The sequence below is a fragment of the Syngnathus typhle genome, linkage group LG1 (genome assembly GCF_033458585.1).
Source record: "Syngnathus typhle isolate RoL2023-S1 ecotype Sweden linkage group LG1, RoL_Styp_1.0, whole genome shotgun sequence".
Taxonomy (NCBI): Eukaryota; Metazoa; Chordata; class Actinopteri; order Syngnathiformes; family Syngnathidae; genus Syngnathus; species Syngnathus typhle.
Genome location: NC_083738.1, coordinates 3552001 through 3576971, shown reverse-complemented (window position 1 = coordinate 3576971; position 24971 = coordinate 3552001). Strand labels below are relative to the sequence as shown.

General features: G+C 41.9%; 1 protein-coding gene across 5 annotated transcripts in view; it reads right to left on the bottom strand.

Moving 5' to 3' along the window:
- Nucleotides 1-954: 954 nt before the first annotated feature.
- LOC133157148 (protocadherin-10-like) overlaps nucleotides 955-24971 on the bottom strand; it is a 36290-nt gene continuing 12273 nt past the window's right edge. Inside the window, exons 4-6 of one of the 5 annotated variants that reach the window (XM_061283471.1) lie at nucleotides 7478-7614; nucleotides 7300-7409; nucleotides 955-2764 (exon numbers count right to left, since the gene is read on the bottom strand). In XM_061283471.1, coding sequence (XP_061139455.1) covers nucleotides 7332-7409; nucleotides 7478-7614 — 215 coding nt within the window. In that variant the 3' untranslated portion in view covers nucleotides 955-2764; nucleotides 7300-7331. Of the gene's footprint in view, nucleotides 2765-4877; nucleotides 7615-24971 lie in introns of those variants that run through there. The other 4 variants (XM_061283451.1, XM_061283480.1, XM_061283462.1 and 1 more) reach the window with 4 other exon arrangements.

The following is a 24971-nucleotide window of genomic DNA, read 5'->3' as shown; positions in this document are numbered from 1 at the left end:
ACGTATCGTAATTTGAATGCATCGTGGTAATGTGAAAAATAGCAAAAGCACAATCTAATATCGTGATCTTGTGATACCATCAGGGATCTGGGTCAAAATAAATACCATTGGGCCTGGTGCCCTAAGACACTAATATGACTGTGATAACATCCTTTAAAGAAGGAGGATTAGAACATGATATAAAATTTTAGTTAAAGAGTTATAGAAGTTATATAAATTATAGACTCTAGAGAAGATTTTAAATCCAGACAAATTTTAAAAAAATATAAGAAACTACACATGTAGTTTCATTATGGAGAACCTGTCAAATAAGTATTGAAATCATGATTTTGGTCTTAGCTCTTGTAACATCCATCCATCCATCCATTTTCTATACCGCTTGTCTACCCGGGGGTCGCGGGCGTGCTGGAGCCTATCCCAGCAATCATCGGGCAGTCGGCGGGGGACAGCCTGAACCGGTTGCCAGCCGATCACAGGGCACACAGAGACGAACAACCATCTGCACTCGCACTCACACCTAGGGGCAATTTGGAGTGCTCAATTGGCCTACCAAGCATGTTTTGGGGATGTGGGAGGAAACCGGAGTGCACGGAGAAACCCCACGCGGGCACGGGGAGGACATGCAAACACCACACAGGGAGGGTCGGAGGTGGAATCGGACCGGCACCCTCCTAACTGTGAGGCGGACATGCTAACTACTGCCGCCTGTAATAAACATGTAAAAAAATAATAATCCATAAACTCTTTTTTTGATCATTTTTCAGTTTATTGTTGGCATAATGGTGTTCTTGTAGTTGTGACCCGTGTAGTAAAAAGAGAAGCGTGTATAATGACTCAAGCTGCATTGTGTAGAAAACATTTACCATTCTTCTGTTACTTAATAAAATACCTATTAAAGTTTGGTTTACAATTACACAGAGTTACCATGAGTTTTAATTGAAATTATTACCACAGTTTTGTAAATTTTTTTAATCATATCTAAAAGTGGAAAACAAGTTATGAAACAGCTTAGAGAGGTTTTACATTTGCTAAGGCCATTCAGTCACTCAATGTTTCTTTATGGGATGTACAAGCCTTTAGCAGGGGCATTTAAAAATTAAGAAGTCAAAGTTGAATTCAGAACCCGGGAAACAGATAACACGCCTCCATAACAAGTAAATACAGATTTATATATAGTTTTATATTGAGCTTGAAAGTTTTTAAAAGAGTACAGCAAACACTTCTCACATGTGATAGAAACTAGGGGTGTAAATCGCGGGTTTTGTCACGATACGATATAATATCGATATAAAGAACTACGATACGATATTTGCCGATATCTTAAAGCCTGCTGCGATTCATTCACGATATATCGCGATATAGTGCTCTACGATCGATTTTTTTTTTTTTAGTAAAAAATATATAACAATATCCTGATTTATAACAATTCATACGCGAAATCAACAAGGCACTGCAAACTCTTTATTTAGGAAATTACAAGAGTATTGTAGTATACAAATTGCTTACTTTAACACTGAACTTTGATGTCGTGTTTTTTCTTTAAATGTGCGGCGAGATTTGTGCTCCCTGAATATTTGATCACCGCATGGCAGGATTTACAAACTGCACGTGTCTTGTCCGTTGAGCCATCTTTTCTTTGGAATCCAAAGTGCTTCCAAACGAATGACTTGAAGCCTAAAGGGGAGCAAATTTCCTCGTCTTTTTGGACACTAGCCATAGCACCAGCCCAGGAGCCGCGGACTAGTTGTCGCCTCCCCTTTCACGCGCGTGCTCTGCTCACAACACAACAACGCCGGAAAGAGGAAGCAAGCAACAATGAACTGGATTTCAAAATAAAGTCGCGTCTAATGTCAAACACGGCGATATAAATCGATGTTTACCTTTAGCATCGATACCAATAAATCGTAGAGCATTATATCGATTAATCGATGCGTATCGATGTATCGTTACACCCCTAATAGAAACTACTTCGAGAACACTGTCCAAGCCCGAATGTGGTGGTGAAAAACATACATCCAATTTCTATGACTTTAAGGTCCTTGCTGAAAGTCAGCTCTTGGAAAAACAAACCTTAAGAGATACAAAAACATTCAAGAACTTGATAAAAACATGAAAAACAATGTTGTCTTGTCTTGTAAACAAAGTTGAAACAAATTACAAAAGAAACGCCTGACCACAAAAACGGAATAGAAAATTAGAAAAGAATGGCATTACATTTGGAAACACACAAGGAACCTCCTGTACAGTTTGGCGTCTCTGAGTATGTATGTAATGTCTGGTTTGAGTTTCCTCAAAGATATACATCAATGCTGTAAGCAGGCAGCACAAAATGAAAAGAAATAGATCAAAGTTTGATTTTCATCCCTTCGCTGTAGCCATCAGTCCATCCTTTGTTTATTTTCAATTTCTCAGTCCTGCTGAGACAATGAGATCCTCCCACTCGGGCCATTCGTCTACCTGCCTGCAGCCATTCATTCCACATGTCTCCCCTCCTTCACGTCTTCTAAAGCAAAAGGGTGGAGTTCCTTCCCCTCAGGCCTTTTCTTCAATGGATTCCAGTGGACGCAGAGGATGAGACGCTTGTTTAGTCAACCATCCTCATTTTGTATGAATGTGCGTGCGTGTGTATGTGTGTGCGTGTGTGTGTATTTCGGTTATTTTTCTTCTTGAACAGGACAGTCTTCATTGTTGAGGGGATGATTGTGCAAATTCACGCAGTCTCCGGCATGTCTATTCGAAATGAACTAGGAAAACCTTTTCCTCTCTAGAAGAAGCAAAAAAAAAAAAAAAACCACAAGTTCAGGAGAGCGTTGTGCTTTTTGAGTGTGTGTGCAGCATGGGGTGGGGGTTGGTACAACAAAAAAGGAATAAAACCACTACTTTGTTATGGCCTCGTTCACACAGCCCTGTTGCACAATAAGTGATAGGATGTCTCACATTCCTTGATCCTCAGCTGGGCTATTTCAATTCTAGTGAAATGGTTCATGGATAATATGCCACGTGAATGGTGTGGGCAAGGGGGTGGGGTGGGGGTCTCCGTTTAGAGTTGAGTGACTGGTTAGGATTGCATGGCCAATTTATTTAGGACATCAACAAAAGAATGTGAGTCGACTCAGAGTTGAAAAAGTCCCCTCCCCTTCCCGTTTTACAACCCCTCGTCTCCATGTCTGAGTTTCATGATAGTAATCTCCCCACCCTTGGCCAAAACCATGCCTAGGCCTGCATTTCCCAGGACAAAAGAGTCTGCGTATCACTGACTTGATCAGATTAGAGGGATTCATTCTCTTGTTATCATCATTCTATCCCTTCCTCCACTCCTCTTCTTGCCTACCCCCTCCCCACTCAGCAACGACTGCTGTTGCCTCTTAACCACGCCAACCACCCACTTTGCCATCGTTGCACTCATTTGCATAAGGGCTCCCATGATCTAGTTTGAGAGGGAAATGAGTAGCGGTGTTTGTGGGAAATGTGGTGACACAGAGGGGGCCCTTTTCAGCATGTGTACTATATAAAATATACATCTAAACAATTGAAAAAGGAGAAATGTACATAAAATTATAAGGCATTAAATTGATGCACACAACACTGTTTTAGTGTCTTGCTACTGTATATTCTGTTATTTTGTTACAAAAACCTCATCACTAATTGCCAATGTAATATTTTTATTTCTAATGAATGGCATTTTATTCTAGCCTTTTGACAACATCATGCTAAAGTCGTTCAATATGTGTTGTTCTAACAATTGTCATGACGTTTTTTTGAGGTAGATGGTGTGGATAAAACACAAGATTGTACTTAAATTATGGTATAGCTTGCTTCTAGCTTTATTTAAGGTCAAGTTATGACACAAAAGCATCCGTGGCATCAAATCAAACAATATTATTCTTAAAACTAATGGCTCACAGAGGAGGCCAATATGTATCATTGCAAAAGTCAATCACTAACACTATTAGCCAGGATTTCTTTACCATCTTGTAACATCTTAGGATGTTATGGAGAGCATGTGAATAGTTGAGGATAGGTTCTACACAAAACAATAGGAATATTTATTTATTTATTTATTTATTTATTTATTTATTTATTTATTTATTTATTTATTTATTTATTTATTTATTTATTTATTTATTTATTTATTTATTTATTTATATACATGTTTGATCATGACTGAAACATAGTAGGGAAGGTATGGATCATGGCTGCAGCATTAATTAAAAGAAAACAAGAACACATTTTCCCGGTGTTCTTAACAGCATGCTGTTGTTTTTAAATGATAGTACTGGGAAAGCAGTAAAGGTTCCGACCAGGGCTGTGGACTCGGTCGGATTTTTGCACCGAGTCCGAGTCCGGCTCTCCATTTTTTCTGTTAATTCATGTGACTGCTTAGTCTTTATTCAAGGCTAATTTAGATCAAAATCTAAATAATTACAACAGTTTTGTGATGGCTTTGTCTTTATTAAACATATAAACGAATACAATAAACAGATACTTTCAAGTTTTAATCATGATTTACACCATTATACCTCAGACATTTATCTAAACACAAATAATTAGTGACGACCCCACAACTATCGAAACACATCAATGATATAAGCTGGGTGCCATAATCGTCCTTGACATTGGTACATAATGTAAACATTAGCCTAAGTGCAACTCAAGGTGGCTGCATTGATCGTAACTTACGCTCAGTTTCCCCCCCAAATCTAGAGGCAAAACATTGTTCTCTCGCTGCTCCCGGTGTTGTGCTTGATTTGGTTCCCCCGTAAGATCTTGTTCCCCCTGCCGCGGTACTGCCTGCACGCCTTACTTGGAAAGCGAAAAACGCATGTCGTACAGCGTCAGCACTATGTTGTTTTCAATAAAAACATGAAGAACTCAGGTTTGCGTCAGTCAATTTTAATTTTTTAAAGGATTATTCTCATTTGATGTCTTTAAATTCATCCGCGTTCTGCCATTGAAGCGGGGTGCAATCAAAAACCAGTCGTACAAACGTCGTTTTTTCGCTATAATTCGGTATAATTCGAGGTAGTCCACCCTCACCCAAAGTTAAGGTTTCATGGGAATATTATTGTCATAATTATCTGGACCATATATGATAATTGTTTAATGGTAGTTATTGATAGATCTTGAAGATGTCAAGGTTTAGGTGCATAAGACTATGTTGTTCATGCATATAGCACGTTCATTGTAAGAGGGGAAGAGATGTTGTGTATTTTGGGTTAACTCAAATTCCGTAGTAGAAAAACCCCGGAAGTGGGATGGGCATTCTGTGTTGTTGTGGTACGCCCTGTGAACGCACTGTGAGTAAGGAATAAAGCAGTTATCATTCACGTCGTTGTTCGACCTATTCTTGCAATCTAAGAACCTGGAAAATAGTAAGGATATAACATATATCACGGGTCGTTACGCCGAGTTTGGTGGAGTTTTTACTGCTTCTTCCAACTCCTACCGCGCTGACTGTAACCTGACACTCTCTGGCTGCGTCTTGCCTCTTTTTTTATTGTCGGACTGATTTTGACCGAGTCCGAGTCCGGCAAAAATGACAGAGTCCGACCGAGTCCGAGTCCCCGAGTCCGAACCGAGTCCACAGCCCTGGTTCATAGTCTTGTTTTTTCTCTTTAAACCAAATTTTAGGCCAAGTGATAAGTAGAGATGTCCGTGTAAATTTTGGTGCCAATCAGTGCCGGCTCTACGCAGGGGCAAGAGGGGGCAACGCCCCCTCAAACAGATGTCCTGCCCCCTCGAATCAAACTTTTAGAAGTGAAAAATCCGCTGATAGAAACACACGTTAATCAGCCCCCTTTCTTCTCTCATGTCGGATCAGTGTGTGTCCTCACACAGCCTGCTGTCAGGACTCCGCGCCCCTCCGTAAACATCCAATTACTGTGAGTATGCAAATGAGGCAAGACGCAGCCAGAGTGTCAAGTTACAGTCAGCGCGGTAGGAGTTGGAAGAAGCAGTAAAAACTCCACCAAACTCGCCATAATGACCCGTGATATCAAAGTCAAAGTCTCCTTTATTGATTAATGATTAACTAATGATTAACGACAACTCAAATAATAGTTAATATAACATTCATATTATACCTCTGGGAAGAGGTACAGAAGCCTGCGCTCCCGCACCACCAGAATCTCAAACAGCTTCATACTCCAGGCTGTTAGGATCCTGAACTCGCTTCCCCGTTCTGCGTAGCGTCCTGTACTTTTACTGTCTGTATGCACACTGGCTCTTATTTGTTGTGTTATCTGTTTATTTATTATTTATTATTACTCTTACTATTTATTGTTTGTGCCTTCTTGTTTTTTATATTGCGTCGTTTACTTGTATGTCTATCGTGTAATATGTCTTGTCACCGTGGGATAGAGAAAACGTAATTTCGATCTCTTTGTGTGTCTCGGCATGTGAAGACGTTGACAATAAAGCAGACTTTGACTTTTTGACTTTGATTTTCCAATTGTGATCGTTTCCTTCCGTGACGTCATCAACAAAGACATGGAGGGGCGGGGTGTGTTTTATTGTCGGACTCTGTGGACTCGGTCAAAATCAGCACTGAGTTAGAGTCCGGCAAAAATGACAGAGTCCGACCGGGTCCGAGTCCCCGAGTCCGAACCGAGTCCACAGCCCTGGTTCCGACAGTTTGATAATTCCAGCTAGCTGTGACTGCTGATGAGAGAGCGGGGCTACTCTTCAGTCGCTGCTAGACAAAATTATAATTAAGCTTTAACATCAATTCCAGTGATTGAGGCTGTATTTCTTCGTGGCCTTTGAATGACAGTTTAGAAACAGCAATTCCATAAGAAACGTGGCAGTTGCCTTGCTTTTTTTCCCTGCCTTCAGTTATCATAAAATGTTTTTTTTAATCTTAGCTCCGGAGACGATCGCTGAATGACAATGATATTCTTCAACAATCTTTAAACAGGATTGTTTTCCCCCCATATGGCTTTCTGAGCTTTCTGAATGTCTCATATTTACTGCAACCATTTTCTCGCAGGAGAGGTTTTCTATTTTGTGTCATAAGGAAAAGAGCAGCCTTACAGTACGGTATGTAGGATGGATTCGAAAGGTGAAAGAGGACGACATCATTACAGTGGGAGATAACAGAGATAGTTTTGAAGGAGGGAAGAGTTAGTTAATCATTTTGACAGTAAGCCAGAACATGGGTCAGATCTGAAATTAATTTCACGCTCCTTTCCACCAGCCAGTTCAGGTAGAAAATCGAATTAGAATTTCTTCCTCTAATTGGATGGCCAGATCAGAGAGTATAGGGCAGGCACTCAGGCCAAAGAAAAATAGGATACTCACTTATATACACTGAGGTATAAGGTGATTTGGAGTTAGGCAGAAATCTTTCCAACTCTTTCCGCTCTAGAGTGCCATGATGGTGGTGATGGTAAAGATATTTGTATTGGTGACTGAAAGGGGGCTTTTTGTCAAAGGTGGAAAATGACTTATTGGCAATTTGCTCAGAGATTTGAAGTACCTCTGTGATGGCAACCGAGTCCATGCCGGGGACATGACCCTGCCGCCCATCAGTGGGCATGAAGCTTGGCATCCAGCACCGATCAGAGTGGCCCAGAGCCTTGCACTCCTCCGTGCAGTTAGAGAACAGATCCGTGCCTGTAGGCAAGGAGAGTGTGTGGAATAGGAATAAAAACGTGTGATTAGGTCATGGGTTATAAGGAGTGTGGGTTATAAGGAGTGTGAACAAAGAATTAAATATATCAGAAATTGTAGTTTTCCACAATAGTTTCACAAGGTGTGTTGATGCATCATGCTCTTTGATTCCTCACATTAGCGCTTTCTATTTCTCCAATATTGTGATCAAAGCCACCCGCAGAATACATTTGAAACCTTCAGAGACTACACCCACACATTAATCTGAAAAAGAACTGTGTGCACGTTAGATGCACTTGATAGTTGCTCAAATAATCAGGTTCAACTGAGTATTTCCTGTTCTTTAATAGCTTGTTATGATAACATAAAACCCTTACAAGCAAGCAAGTGGGGGTAGGTGACAGCAGTCAGACAGTTTCAACACATGTATTCGCAGCATAGTGGAGCCAAGCTTGGAAATTCAGTTCAAATATGCATTTAAAAAAAAGACATGTTTTAATGTTTAAATATAATTAAAGCCCGTGGAAAGTACCATTTTCGTTTAAAAAAAAAAAAGATTTTGACCTACGATTAAAGACCAAATGTACTACAAAAATTATAAAATTGAGGATCCACAAAATTGTCTCAAATCTCTGTATTCATATTCACACGAAGGATTTACAAAAATAACTTAAATTCTCTATGCCAGATGTTTAATTTACCGTATTTTTCAGACTAAAAGTCGCTCCGGAATATATGTCGCATTAGCCATAAAATGCATAGTAAAGTGGAAAAAAACATATATATGTAAGTCGCTCCGGAGTACAAGTCGCATTTTGGGGGAAATTTATTTGACAAAATCCAACACCAAGAACAGACATGAACGAGCACCAACAGGCTAAACGATAGGTATGCTAACGTGACATGAACACAAACAAAGGCCTGACGTTACATTCAGAGTTATTCAAATAACTCTTACATAAAAAATACGTTTATAAAACCATCTGTGTCACTCCAATTCATTAAATCCATCGATCGGCCTTTAGTATGTAAACGATAACGCGTATGCGCCGCTGACGTCAGACTTGTCGTGAGTTGCAGTTCTAAATATTCCACAGACCCATATAACGATATATAAAGTATATATTAAATAACCATCATATAAACAACAATATCAAACCATCTGTGTCACTCCAACTCATTAAATCCATCGATCAAATTCCTTGTCCTTTTTCAACAACGCCACGCGTGCGCCGCTGACGTCAGCCTCGTCGTTATTCCACATATCTAGTATATAACTATATTGCAGCGTTAACAAAGTACCAGGACAGACGTGGGTTTGGTAAACGGCTCTTTATTTAACAAAACAAGAGTTCAACGAGCCAACAACTACTGAACTACAATGATAAAAACATATACAAGTTTTTACACGAAATAAAATATATCAAATAACTATAACATAAAAAAATCACTGCCACACGGCCCCAAGCACCGGCTTCGACTTCCAGGCGTGTGGCGGTGTACTTCCATCCCGGAGATGGCACTTCTAGCCACAGAGGTGGCTGGGACCTACGTAGAGTAGGACCGGGCGTGCGTAGGAGCAGTGTCCGAGCCCCATCCACCGTCCTCGGACAGCCACCCGGCCGAGCGCCGGCCCCGACTTCCAGCCACGGAGGTGGAGGAGAGCTCCGCAGTATAGGACTGGGCGTGCGTAAAAGCCATAACAGTTTTTCAAACCTTCTGTGTCATTCCAAATCATTAAATCCTTCAAACACTTCATCCTCCGTGTCACTTACAAACAAAGCCGCTAATGATGCCGGTAGTACGTGGGGGCCCTTCGTCATCTTCATCAAACCCGTGATCGAATCCTTTGTCCTTTATGTAAACAACCGCCGCAATGCGCCGCTGACGTCACTTGCAGTTCAAATTACAGTAACCCCTTGCTACATTGCGGTTTGTTTATCGCGGTTTCACTTTTTTTTTTATTTTGAAAATTTGTGAAAAATTTCACATATAAGTTGCTCCTCAGTATAAGTCGTTCCCCCGGCCAAACTATGAAAAAAACTGCGACTTATAGTCCGAAAAATACGGTATGTCGATAAGAATAGAATGTAGTTCAACACCCCCCTTCCCACACACACAAATTCATGCACACACAGACTCACACAAACTCTCTCACACACATACACACACGCACACGCATACACACACACACACATGCACGCACACACACATTTACAGTGCCTTGCGAAAGTATTCGGCGCCCTTGAACCTTTCAACATTTTGCCACATTTTAGGCTTCAAACATAAAGATATAAAATTTTAATTTTTTGTCAAGAATCAACAACAAGCGGGACACAATCGTGAAGTGGAACGAAATTTATTGGATAATTTAAACTTTTTTAACAAATAAAAAAACTGAAAAGTGGGGCATGCAATATTATTCGGCCCCCTTGCGCTAATACTTTGTAGTGCCACCTTTTGCTGCAATGACAGCTGCAAGTCGCTTGGGGTATGTCTCTATCAGTTTTGCACATCGAGAGACTGGAATTCTTGCCCATTCCTCCTTGCAAAACAGCTCGAGCTCAGTGAGGTTGGATGGAGAGCGTTTGTGAACAGCAGTCTTCAGCTCTTTCCACAGATTCTCGATTGGATTCAGGTCTGGACTTTGACTTGGCCATTCTAACACCTGGATACGTCTATTTGTGAACCATTCCATTGTAGATTTGGCTTTATGTTTTGGATCATTGTCCTGTTGGAAGATAAATCTATATATATATATGTATATATATATATATATATATATATAATATACAAACACACACACACACACACACACACACATACGCACACGCACGCACGCACAGCCACACATACACACTAGGGGTGGGAAATTTATTTTGCAAATGAGCCACATGAAAAATGGGAACATATGCTGACGGACAAGCCAACATGGTAACCTCAACATTGACTATATTATTTGTAATGTAATCAGAAAAAGCATATTGTCCTATTTTAATTAATTGCTGTGAAGGTAAAGTGTATTTTGTGTACCAACTGAGAGCTCATATTAGCCATTCCGGGTTAGGATTCCCAAATATATAAGCGGGAAGTATAACATTGACAGGGATGTAAAATGATGCAGTGAAGACTAACCCTAACATTAACACACCCAACACATACTACAGAATATGAAATGGTAGATTTTAGGGGTGTAAATCGCGGGTTTTGTCACGATACGATATAATATCGATATAAAGAACTTCGATACGATATTTGCCGATATCTTAAAGCCTGCTGCGATTCATTCACGATATATCGCGATATAGTGCTCTACGATCGATATATTTTTTTTTTAATAAAAAATATAGAACAATATCCTGATTTATAACAATTCATACGCAAAATCAACAAGGTACTGCAAACTCTTTATTTAGGAAATTACAAGAGTATTGTTGTATATAAATTGCTTACTTAAACACTTAACTTTGATGTCGTGTTTTTTCTTTAAATGTGCGGCGAGATTTGTGCTCCCTGTATATTTGATCACCGCATGGCAGGATTTACAAACTGCACGTGTCTTGTCCGTCGAGCCATCTTTTCTTTGGAATCCAAAGTGCTTCCAAACGAATGACTTGAAGCCTAAAGGGGAGCAAATTTCCTCGTCTTTTTGGACACTAGCCATAGCACCAGCCCAGGAGCCGCGTACTAGTTGTCGCCTCCCCTTTTACGTACGTGCTCTCCTCACAACACAACACGCGCGCACTGCTCCCGGAAAGAGGAAGCAAGCAACAATGAACTGGATTTCAAAATAAAGTCGCGTCTAATGTCCGAGGTCAAACACGGCGATATAAATCGATGTTTACCTTTAGCATCGATACCAATAAATCGTAGAGCATTATATCGATTAATCGATGTGTATCGATGTATCGTTACACCCCTAGTAGATTTCTGTTCAATATTATCAGGCCAAATCAGACCTGATAACTAGGGGTGTAAATCGCGGGTTTTGTCACGATACGATATCATATCAATACAAAGAACTACGATACGATATTTGCCGATATCTTAAAGCCTGCTGCGATTCATTCACGATATATCACAATATAGTGCTCTACGATCGATATATATATTTTTTTAAATAAAAAATATAGAACAATATCCTGATTTATAACAATTCATACGCAAAATCAACAAGGTACTGCAAACTCTTTATTTAGGAAATTACAAGAGTATTGTAGTATACAAAGTGCTTACTTTACCACTGAACTTTGATGTTGTGTTTTTTCTTTAAATGTGCGGCGAGATTTGTGGTCCCTGAATATTTGATCACCGCATGGCAGGATTTACAAACTGCACGTGTCTTGTCCGTTGAGCCATCTTTTCTTTGGAATCCAAAGTGCTTCCAAACGAATGACTTGAATACTAAAGGGGAGCAAATTTCCTCGTCTTTTTGGACACTAGCCATAGCACCAGCCCAGGAGCCGCGTACTAGTTGTCGACTCCCCTTTCACGTGCCTGCTCTGCTCACAACACAACAACACCGCGCACTGCTCCCGGAAAGAGGAAGCAAGCAACAATGAACAGGATTTCAAAATAAAGTCGCGTCTAATGTCCGAAGTCAAACACGGCGATATAAATCGATGTTTACGTTTAGCATCGATGCCAATAAATCGTTGAGCATTATATTGATCAATCGATGTGTATCGATGAATCGTTACACCCCTACTGATAACCGTACACAAAATGTGAATGTTGTTGCTATTACAACTGAAACTGTTGTCATTTTTGCTATTCTCTTTTTTGTGGCGAGAGGGTCATTAAAAATAGCTGAATGTATAACTAATAGCAACTCTTCAGGCAAAAGTGGAAGCCCATGCTTGTAGTAGTGTCAACACATGTGCACATAAAAAGCAAAACTTTCAACATAAAAGAACGATATATTTTACATTTTACTGTGATTTGGTAGTCACTGTGAGGTCCGCTCAGAGACTGTTGGGGGGATACTTTGCTGAGGTCGAATGTACACAAATTCAATTTGTTTGCTGCAAAATACAATGTCAACATGTTTTAAAACACTTTTAAAACTATGTTTGTCAAGTGTGACATCTTTTATTTCTGTAACGAACGTACAACAAAATAAATTATTTCACCCAAGTTGCACGCACGAATTTTTGGGTGTGAGTCGACAGCATTTGAACTGCGCACAATTCTTCTATATATTTTTTGACGTGAACGCTGATCATTTGTTTGGTGTCTACCGTGCCTAAATGACGCTGCCTAAATGACGCTGCCTAAATGACGCTGCATAAATGACGGCCAATCATTAATGGTTCACCATTCATACCGTAATCTTTGGACTATAAATCGCACCAGCCATAAAATGCCCAAAAAAGTGAAAGAAAACATATACCGTTTTTTTCCGTGTATAGTGCGCAAAATTTAACAAATTTATTGTCCTAAAATCTGGGGTGCGCATTATACATGGGTACAAAAAAAAAATTTAATTTTTAATTTTTTTTTTTTTTTTTTCTTTTTTTTTAAGTCCCAATGATTGTCACACACGTAGGGAGGCAATGGGTCCCATTTTTATAGTCTTTGGTATGGTCTTTACTAGGCTGGATGTAATTTTTTTTGTTGGCGTTGATTTCTCCGACTGCCCGTAAACGCATCACCGCGCTCCGTGCGCGCACGGGACAGCAAACGAGCAGGTGATCAAGCAAGCGTCTGATACGAGAGCATTGCGATCGCATGGAGCGTGTTTGAAGTGAACAGCAGAGAAAAAAGGCAAAGTGTTGTGAAATAAAATGCACAGAACGGATGCGCAAGACACGTCAGCTATATAAAGAGCGAGAGTTGTTTTCTTCCTATTAGTTTCAATTCACAGTTTAATTAGCAGTTTCAATCAGCAAATAACAAAATGCGTATTACAGGTAATATTTTATTTCACAACACTTTGCCTTGTTCCTTTGGTCTCTGCTGTTCATCCTAAAACACAAAGGCGCTCTTTAAGCAATGCGACAGTGAGCGCCCGGCGCGCTGCGGTTGCGCGACCGCACCAAATTAATCTCCCTGCGCAGTGCGCACTGAGGTCCACTTAAATTTTAGAAAGTACATCAGGACTTTAAAAATATCTTCTAAATTTCAGCGACGGCTCTGTCACAATAATCAACCAGCGCGGTGCAGTTGGGCGGTCGGCGGCGCGCTACGGTTGAGCGTTCTCTCGCACGCTCTCTCTCTCGCTCTCTCTCGCTCTCGCACACACGCAAACACGCAAACCGGATATCATACGGAGGCCGCCATTACAGATGCGCAGAACGGATGCGCAAGACACGTCAGCTATATAAAGAGCGAGAGTTCAGTTCTCTACCTAAATCCGTATTACAGGTAATATTTTATTTCACAACACTTTGCCTTGTTCCTTTCTTCTCTGCTGTTCACTTCAAACACGCTCCATGCGACCGCAATGCTCTCGTATCAGACGCTTGCTCGATCACCTGCTCGTTTGCTGTCCCGTGCGCGCACGGAGCGCGGTGGTGCGTTTATGGGCAGTCGGAGAAATCAACGCCAACAAAAAAAATTACATCCAGCCTAGTTAAGACCATACCAAAGACTATAAAAATGGGACCCATTGCCTCCCTGCGTGTGTGACGATCATTGGGACTTAAAAAAAAAAAAAAAAATTAATTTTTTTTTTTTTAAAAATTCATAAAAATTGGGTGCGTATTATACATGGGTACAAGCTTTTTTCCAGCATCAGCATGCCATTTTTAGGGGTGCGTACTATACATGGGGGCGCACTATACACGGAAAAAAACGGTATATGTATATAAGTCGCTCCTGAGTATAAGTCGCCTCCCCTCCCACCCAAACTATGAAAAAAACCACGATTTATAGTCCGAAAATTACGGTATTTAATTTTCAATATACACTGATCATTTGTAACAATTTGTATTTGAATATCATTGTATGAAAGTAGTGACGCTGTTCAAATGTAAAAATAACTTTGAGGTATTTAATTTTACTTGAGCCCAGTGCTTGTTGCTCAAGTACACACAATAGAGTAGACCTCAACATTCAACAATCTCTTGCAAAGAAAACAGTGAGCGAATTATATTTATTCAGGACATAATACAGGAAGGTTTAATTTAAGCAAATACAATTTTGACCAGCTTTTGAACAAGTTTATTTTGGGAGTTTATTGTAAAAATTCCAGGACCACGCTTTAGGAGAACCACTTTTTTAGATGGCATTTTAGTATGTGTGTTGGTCTCTGAGCATATGTGTGTACATGTGTGAATGAGTAACCAACAGCAACTAATAACTAGACAGGATAAAAAACAAAAACAGGCTATTATATTTAAATGTGATTGTCTTGAATGGAAGGTTAAATGTTGATTCAAATGAAAATGAGTTTCCTTGCATCTGCTGGTCTGAAGTACCATATTGGCCCGAATATAAGAATTAAATGTTAAAATATTAGGATGTGATAGACAGTTTTTGCATGATTTGAATGAGGCAAAATAACCTACTTTTTCTCTCGAATATACTGTTATAATCCTTTGTTTCAGATGTACTGTAATTATTTTCTGTATAAAATTAAAATTGGTATTCAAAAAGTATTTTTTCAAACGAGTCTTGAAAAAGAGGGGGCCGTCTTATAATCGAGGTTGTCTTATATTCGGGCCAATACGGTATATACAGAATTATTTTCATTGCTCCATATGTTTTCAGGCCGTGTATGCATTTTTTTCTGAATCTAAATCCGCCTGGCTTGTATTTGTGTCTGAGTCCCTGTTTGTGGCAAAAATCTGAACTGTACAGTTCAAGCTATTTGCAGCTAATCCCCCTCAAATACAGTCTGATTAGACTAAAACCGCTGCCATCCCAGTAAGTTTGCATGTGTATGTGTGAGTGTTGTCGTATGTCTGTCAGGAGCAGTCAGCAAAGGGGGAATTTGCTTTGTTACAAAGCGGATTAATTTGGCTTGTCGTCACTAACATCTTGGAAAAGTGCCCAGGCTCCTAATAAGAAGGGTTTCTTATTAAATATTAATCTCTTACCATCAAAACATCACATTACAGTCTAATATGCAAAGCCAAAGGGAGGAAACTATGTTGCTCAATATAATGCGTGCGTGTGTATGTGTGCGTGCATGTGCGCGCGCATGTGTGTGTACTGTGTAAGTAGAATTGCTGCTGGACAGATCACCGCCTGATACGATCCACGATGTCCATCAGACTCAAGAGGAAGAGGAGACTCCAAAAGAAGCTGAGCCGGCAGAGACTAAACCTCGAGGCCCTGAACAACACTGCCACCCTGCAGCTGTTTCAGGCCTCTCTTGGAGAAAGCCTCATTCAGGAATACCCTGAGGACATCGAAAAACACTGGAGCCTGCTCAAGTCTTCCATCCTCGACACCTGCCGTGCCACTCTCGGGTACAAGGCCAGAAAGCATCAGGACTGGTTTGATGAGAACGACACAGAGATAGAACAGCTCATCTCCAAGAAAAGGGAAACCTTTCGTGTCTGGCAAAATGACATCACCTGCACAGCAAAGAGACAGGCCCACTCCAAAGCCAAGGCTGACGTCCAGAGCCGGGTGAGACAGATTAAAAACTCCTGGTGGACAGAAAGGGCACTGGAAATCCAGAGTTTGGCAGACTCTGGTGACACCAGAGGCTTTTTCAGCGCTACTAAGGCTGTCTACGGCCCAAGCCATCGCGGCCAAAACCCCCTACGCTCTAAAGACGGGCAGGAGCTGTTGAAGGACAATGAGTCCATAAACAACCGGTGGAGAGAGCACTTTCAGGAACTCCTCAACCGTGACAGCACAACTCAGTCAGATTTCCTCAGTCACGTCCCTCAGAGTCCCATCAGGGAAGACATGGGTGAACCTCCCACTTTAGTAGAGGTCCAAGATGCCATCAGGAGCCTGAAGAACAACAAGGCCTCTGGGCCAGATGGGATCCCAGCTGAGGTCCTAAAGGAAGGTGGACTAGAGCTCCAGCGCCACCTCCATTCCCTCTTTCTGAAGGTCTGGGAAAAAGAAGTACTCCCCTCGGAGCACAGGGATGCTCTGATAGTGACCATTTTCAAGAAAGGGGACAAAGCGGATTGCGGAAACTATAGGGGCATCTCGCTCCTTTCAACAGTTGGCAAAGTACTTGCTCGTGTTCTTGCCAATCGCCTACTGCCACTGTCTGAGGAAATTCTCCCAGAATCGCAGTGCGGTTTTCGCCCATCTAGAGGCACTGCAGACATGATTTTTACAGCACGCCAACTCCAGGAGAAATGCCGTGAGCATAAACAGCCTTTGTTCATGGCTTTCATAGACCTTACAAAAGCCTTTGACACGGTGGATCGCCAGGCCCTATGGAGCATCCTTCTGAGGTATGGTTGCCCGGACAAATACGTCAGAATACTGCGTTTATTACATGACGGAATGACAGCCACAGTGCTCAATAACAGCTCCTTGACTGAGCCTTTCACTGTAGAGACAGGGGTCAAACAGGGATGCATTATTGCACCCACCCTGTTCTCTGTCTTCATTGCCGCCATACTCCACCTCATCAACAAAGAACTACCACACGGAATCCCAATATGGTACAGGACTGATGGCAGGCTCTTCAACCTTAACAGGTTCAAAGCCAAAACCAAGATCAGAACCACCACGGTCGTGGAGCTCCAGTATGCAGACGATAATGTCATAGCAGCACACTCTGCAGAAGACCTCCAGGGCATCCTGAACTCCTTTGCTAAGGCATACAGAGCCCTGGGTCTGACCGTGAACATCAAGAAGACCCAGGTGCTACATCAACCCCCACCCAACCAGCCATCTGCTCCGCCCATCATAAATGTGGACAACACTGCACTTGATTATGTTCACCATTTCCCCTACCTCGGCTGTTTTCTCTCCTCCAAAGCGGACATTGACTCCGAGGTCAACCATCGCCTGAGCTGTGCCAGTGGAGCGTATGCCAGACTCCGGAAAAGAGTCTTCGAAGACCGAGACCTCCGGGTTGACACCAAGCTCCTGGTTTACAAAGCTGTGGTTCTCCCCACCTTACTTTACGGGGCAGAGTCATGGACAACCTACAGCAGGCACCTAAGAGCTCTTGAACAACACCACCAGAGAACCTTGAGGAAAATACTCCGGATCAAATGGGAGGACAGACGCACAAACATCAGCGTTCTGGAGGAAGCCAGGATACCGAGCATCACCACCTTAATAATGCAGCACCAACTCCGATGGACAGGACATCTCATCCGCATGGCTGACACCCGCCTCCCCAAACAGATGTTATACTCCCAGCTGGAGAGAGGTCCGCGAGCCCCGGGCGGGCAAAAGAAACGTTTTAAGGACAACCTCAAGACCAATCTCAAGAAATTCCAAATAACATCTCGGGACTGGGAGCGCATCGCCTTGAACAGGAACTGCTGGAGGGCAGCGGTGCAAGAAGGTGCAGCACATCACGAAAAGGAACTCCGCCGTGTCGCAGAAACCAAACGACAACTCCGAAAGGAAAGACAAAAACTGGCTCCAGCACGACCACAACCCACCACCACTTTCCCCTGCCCACACTGCACAAAAATATGTGGATCCCGGATCGGCCTCTACGCCCACCTGCGGACCCACAAGTAGACGACCCTGAAAAGAAGACCGTCATACTCGTTCCGAGTGACCGCCGATGATGATGATGATGATGATGACTGTGTAAGTATATATATACGTATATGTACGTATATGGAACGCATAGAGAGAGAGAATTGGGTAGATAGAATTAGATAGATTTAAAGATCACTGCGTAGGGAGCTGGTTCCATTTCATTTACAGTATACTCACTTAAAGAATGGCACGTAGTCACACAAACATTCCCCCTCACAGACACACACTCAGCTAGATAAAGCCTTACTTATTTTCTTGACATTTTGGTAGAAATGGAAAAGGCAGTTTGAAACGAATCACAAAGATGAAACCATTATTACTGCAGCACTTGAAAAATGAATATAACATTAGGGTGATGCCCTTATCTCAGAATTATTAATAATAATTTTCGGACTATAAATCGCTCCGGAGTACAAGTCGCATCAGCCATAAAATGCCAAAAAAAGCGAAAAAAAACATATATAAATTGCTCCGGAATATAAATCGCATTTTGGGGGGCAATTTATTCGACAAAATCCAACACCGAGAACAGTCATGAACGAGCAACAACAGGCTATACAATAGGTATGCTAACGTGACATAAACACAAACGAAGAGCTGAGAACGGCCCTGACGTAACATTCAGAAGTATTTAAAAAAAAAAACTATTACATAAATAACACCTTTATAAAACCATCTGTGTCCCTCTAATTCATTAAATCCATCGATCGTCCTTTATCAACAATGTGTGCGCGCCGCTGACGGTGCTTGCACTTCAAAATATTCCACAGGCCCATATAATGATATATAAATTAGAAATCAAATAACTATTATATAAGCAATAATATTGTCAAACCATCTGTGCACTCAAAATCATTAAATCCATCGATCAAATTCCTCGTCCTTTGTCGACAACGCCGCGCGTGATGACGTCAGCCTCGTCGTTATTCCACAGATCTAATATATAACTTTATTGTAGCCTTAACAAAGTACAAGGAAAGACGTGGGTTTGGTAAACGGCTCTTTATTTAACAAAACAAACTTCCAGGCATGTGGCGGCGTGGACTTCCAGCCACGGAGGTGGAAGAGAGATCCATAGAATAGGACCGGGCGTGCGTAAAAGCCATGTCCGAGCCCCATCCACCGTCCCTGGACAGCCACCCGGCCGAGCGCCGGTGTTGTGCTTGATTTGGTTCCCCCGTGAGATTTTGTTTCCCCTGCCGCGGGAGCGCGCACGCCTTATTTGGAAAGCGAAAAACCGATGTCGTACGGCGTCGTACGGCTTCAGCACTACGTTGTTTTCAATAAAAACATGAAGAACTCACGTTTGCGTCAGTCAATTTTAATTTTTATAAAGGATTATTCTCATTTGATGTCTTTAAATTCATCCGCGTTCTGTCATTGAAGCGGGGTGCGTTCAAAGACCAGTCGTACAGACGAAATACTCAATAATTCACCAAAAAGCAACAATATAATTACGTGAGCTCTTTGCATAAACCTCAATGCAAAGAAACTCCTCTTTTTGGGTACAGGCTACAAGGAGTATATATTACAAAGGAGACTTTAGTCTTAATTGTGATCATCATTCATCCATCCATCCATTTTATTTTATTACTCAGGTATTTTCAAAGCAAATTAATATTGTTGCATTTATTAATTTGCTTTAACATGACAGCGCAATATAATTAAAAGCTGACACGATAGCAATGTCAAACGTGTTCATTTAAGAAAAAGCCACACACGTTTTGTGATCAAATCTTTCATAACGAGAATGATTTGAGTGAATTGATTTGGATGAATAATTGAGAAGAAAGTTCAGTTCTGAAGGCTCCTTTTGTCCCAAGCAAAGTGACAGATGGTGGGGAGGGGGGATAAAAATTGTAACAAGAACTCTATAAAAAATGTCAAGTCGTGAGTATATGTTTACCCCCCCCCCCCCTTTTTTATTTATTTTGAGAACGGTGAGTGCTGGACTCCAGCAGTTTTTCTTCTGTCTTCCTGGGGGTCCTTTCAGGTTGTGTGGAAAATTTGAACAGGTTCCTTCATTCCTAGGCCAAATTACAGGGGGGGAACAAATCCTCACAGCTGCCCCGTGAGAATATGTTCCCCCCCCTTATTTTGAGAACCGTGAGTGCTGGACTCCAGCAATTTTTTTTCAGTCTTCCTGGGGGTCCTTTCAGGTTGTGTGGAAAATTTGAACAGGTTCCTTCATTCTTAGGCCAAATTACAGGGGGGGAACAAATCCTCACAGCTGCCCTGTGAGAATATGTTCCCCCCCCCTTATTTTGAGAACGGTGAGTGCTGGACTCCAGCAATTTTTTTTCTGCCTTCCTGGGGGTCCTTTCAGGTTATGTGGAAAATTTGAACAGGTTCCTTCATTCCTAGGCCAAATTACAGGGGGGGAACAAATCCTCACAGCTGCCCTGTGAGAATATGTTCCCCCCCCTTATTTTGAGAACGGTGAGTGCTGGACTCCAGCAATTTTTTTTCTGCCTTCCTGGGGGTCCTTTCAGGTTATGTGGAAAATTTGAACAGGTTCCTTCATTCCTAGGCCAAATTACAGGGGGGGGGGACAAATCCTCACAGCTGCCCTGTGAGAATATGTTCCCCCCCCTTATTTTGAGAACGGTGAGTGCTGGACTCCAGCAATTTTTTTTCTGCCTTCCTGGGGGTCCTTTCAGGTTATGTGGAAAATTTGAACAGGTTCCTTCATTCCTAGGCCAAATTACAGGGGGGGAACAAATCCTCACAGCTGCCCTGTGAGAATATGTTCCCCCCCTTTATTTTGAGAACGGTGAGTGCTGGATTCCAGCAATTTTTTTTCTGCCTTCCTGGGGGTCCTTTCAGGTTATGTGGAAAATTTGAACAGGTTCCTTCATTCCTAGGCCAAATTACAGGGGGGGAACAAATCCTCACAGCTGCCCTGTGAGAATATGTTCCCCCCCCCTTATTTTGAGAACCGTGAGTGCTGGACTCCAGCAATTTTTTTTCAGTCTTCCTGGGGGTCCTTTCAGGTTGTGTGGAAAATTTGAACAGGTTCCTTCATTCCTAGGCCAAATTACAGGGGGGGAACAAATCCTCACAGCTGCCCTGTGAGAATATGTTCCCCCCCCTTATTTTGAGAACGGTGAGTGCTGGACTCCAGCAATTTTTTTTCTGCCTTCCTGGGGGTCCTTTCAGGTTATGTGGAAAATTTGAACAGGTTCCTTCATTCCTAGGCCAAATTACAGGGGGGGAACAAATCCTCACAGCTGCCCTGTGAGAATATGTTCCCCCCCCTTATTTTGAGAACGGTGAGTGCTGGACTCCAGCAATTTTTTTTCTGTCTTCCTGGGGGTCTGTTCAGGTTGTGTGCCAAATTTGAACAGGTTCCCTCATTCCTAGGCCAAATTACAGGGGGGGAACAAATCCTCACAGCTGCCCTGTGAGAATATGTTCCCCCCCCTTATTTTGAGAACGGTGAGTGCTGGACTCCAGCCGTTTTTTTCTGATGATTTGTGCAGTGATACCATTATTACTGCACTTTATCAATTTTTTTGGCCTTATTTTGGTCAAACAACTTTGTTTCTTAATCACATAACATACATCAAAAATTATAACTTTGAACTTTATTAAGAAAAAAAAAAGTTTTTTTTTTAAATAATAAAATAAAATGGAAAAAATACAAATTTTAATTAAAAAAAAGCAAAATGGTCTTCAAGCAAGCTTCAAATATTTAGCATTTAATTTCTGTACATGCTGTACACAAAAAAGAGCCTTCGGTTGGAGGCTCCCCGACACATACAAGATGGAACCACCTGCAACACTCGTCACACTGAATCTGGTAAACAAAGAAAAAAGCAAGATCATACAATGCAGCACATTTACAATAATTTACAACGAATGTGTAATTCAATATATTTCTTAATCATCACATGCATTAGTTAACAAGACCTGACATAATTACCCATCTGTTGTCTGTGTCATGTGTAGCTTCCCCACAAACACAGCACAAGTTGGAGTCCAGCACTCACGGTTCTCAAAATAAGGGGGGGGTTCATATTCTCACGGGGCAGCTGTGAGGATTTGTTCCCCCCCTGTAATTTGGCCTAGGAATGAAGGAACCTGTTCAAATTTTCCACATAACCTGAAAGGACCCCCAGGAAGGCAGAAAAAAATTTGCTGGAGTCCAGCACTCACCGTTCTCAAAATAAGGGGGGGGGAACATATTCTCACAGGGCAGCTGTGAGGATTTGTTCCCCCCCTGTAATTTGGCCTAGGAATGAGGGAACCTGTTCAAATTTGGCACACAACCTGAACAGACCCCCAGGAAGACAGAAAAAAAACTGCTGGAGTCCAGCACTCACCGTTCTCAAAATAAGGGGGGGGAACATATTCTCACAGGGCAGCTGTGAGGATTTGTTCCCCCCCTGTAATTTGGCCTAGGAATGAAGGAACCTGTTCAAATTTTCCACACAACCTGAAAGGACCCCCAGGAAGACAGAAAAAAAACTGCTGGAGTCCAGCACTCACCGTTCTCAAAATAAGGGGGGGGAACATATTCTCACAGGGCAGCTGTGAGGATTTGTTCCCCCCCTGTAATTTGGCCTAGGAATGAGGGAACCTGTTCAAATTTGGCACACAACCTGAACAGACCCCCAGGAAGACAGAAAAAAAACTGCTGGAGTCCAGCACTCACCGTTCTCAAAATAAGGGGGGGGAACATATTCTCACAGGGCAGCTGTGAGGATTTGTTCCCCCCCTGTAATTTGGCCTAGGAATGAGGGAACCTGTTCAAATTTTCCACACAACCTGAACAGACCCCCAGGAAGACAGAAAAAATTTTGCTGGAGTCCAGCACTCACCGTTCTCAAAATAAGGGGGGGGGAACATATTCTCACAGGGCAGCTGTGAGGATTTGTTCCCCCCCTGTAATTTGGCCTAGGAATGAAGGAACCTGTTCAAATTTTCCACACAACCTGAAAGGACCCCCAGGAAGACTGAAAAAAAATTGCTGGAGTCCAGCACTCACGGTTCTCAAAATAAGGGGGGGGAACATATTCTCACGGGGCAGCTGTGAGGATTTGTTCCCCCCCTGTAATTTGGCCTAGGAATGAAGGAACCTGTTCAAATTTTCCACACAACCTGAAAGGACCCCCAGGAAGACAGAAGAAAAACTGCTGGAGTCCAGCACTCACCGTTCTCAAAATAAAAAAAAAAGGGGGGGGGGGGGTAAACATATACTCACGACTTGACATTTTTTATAGAGTTCTTGTTACAATTTTTATCCCCCCTCCCCACCATCTGTCACTTTGCTTGGGACAAAAGGAGCCTTCAGAACTGAACTTTCTTCTCAATTATTCATCCAAATCAATTCACTCAAATCATTCTCGTTATGAAAGATTTGATCACAAAACGTGTGTGGCTTTTTCTTAAATGAACACGTTTGACATTGCTATCGTGTCAGCTTTTAATTATATTGCGCTGTCATGTTAAAGCAAATTAATAAATGCAACAATATTAATTTGCTTTGAAAATACCTGAGTAATAAAATAAAATGGATGGATGGATGAATGATGATCACAATTAAGACTTAAGTCTCCTTTGTAAACCCAAAAAGAGGAGTTTCTTTGCATCGAGGTTTATGCAAAGAGCTCACATAATTATATTGTTGCTTTTTGGTGAATGAATGAGTATTCCGTCTGTACGACTGGTCTTTGAACGCACCCCGCTTCAATGGCAAAACGCGGATGAATTTAAAGACATCAAATGAGAATAATCCCTTATAAAAATTAAAATTGACTGACGCAAACGTGAGTTCTTCATGTTTTTTATTGAAAACTAGTGCTGACGCCGTACGACGCCGTACGACATCGGTTTTTGCTTTCCAAAAAGGCGTGCGCGCTCCCGCGGCAGGGGGAACAAAATCTCACGGGGGAACCAAATCAAGCACAACACCTGCCCCCGACTTCAATCCACGGAGGTGAAAGAGAGCTTTTAGGACCGGGCGTGGGTAAAAGCCATAATAGTTTTTCAAACCTTCTGTGTCACTCCAAATCCTTAAATCCTTAAAACTCTTCGTCCGCCGTGTCACTTAGAAACAAAGCTGCTAATGATGCCGGTAGTACGTGGGGCCCTTCGTCATCTTCGTCATCCCGTGATCAATCTTTGTCCTTTATGTAAACAACCGCCGCGCCACGCCGCGTCGCACTGCTGACGTCACTTGAAATTCAAATTACAGTAATCCCTTGCTGCATCGCGGTTCGTTTATCGCGGTTTCACTTTTTTTGGGGTGGGGGGAATTTTTGAAAAAAAACACATAAGTTGCTCCTTATTATAAGTCGCCCCCCCACCCAAACTATGAGAAAACCCGCAACTTATAGTCCCAAAATTACAGTAAATAGTTTTGCAACCATTTTCTCAGGGCAGAAGAAGCTAGGAAGGACTGGTTGCTAACAAAAAAATCTATCATGTGATTCTCCAGGGAATGAGCATGAATTGTGTCAACATATTCCCCACACAGTACAAGCAGAGTCCAATTCAAAGACTGCAAAAAAGAGACATGCTGACCCTCTTTTTTCCAAATACAGTATCTTACTATGCCACATGGTGCCCATTGTGGTGGAAAAGTAAAGCTCTGATAATAACCTTCATTTGGTAATTGGTATGCAGAGGTTGGAAAAATGAATTACTGATTAATGAGCTGCTACCCCAGTGATAAGGTGGGCTGCAGCGTGAAAGAAGAATCCGTATTA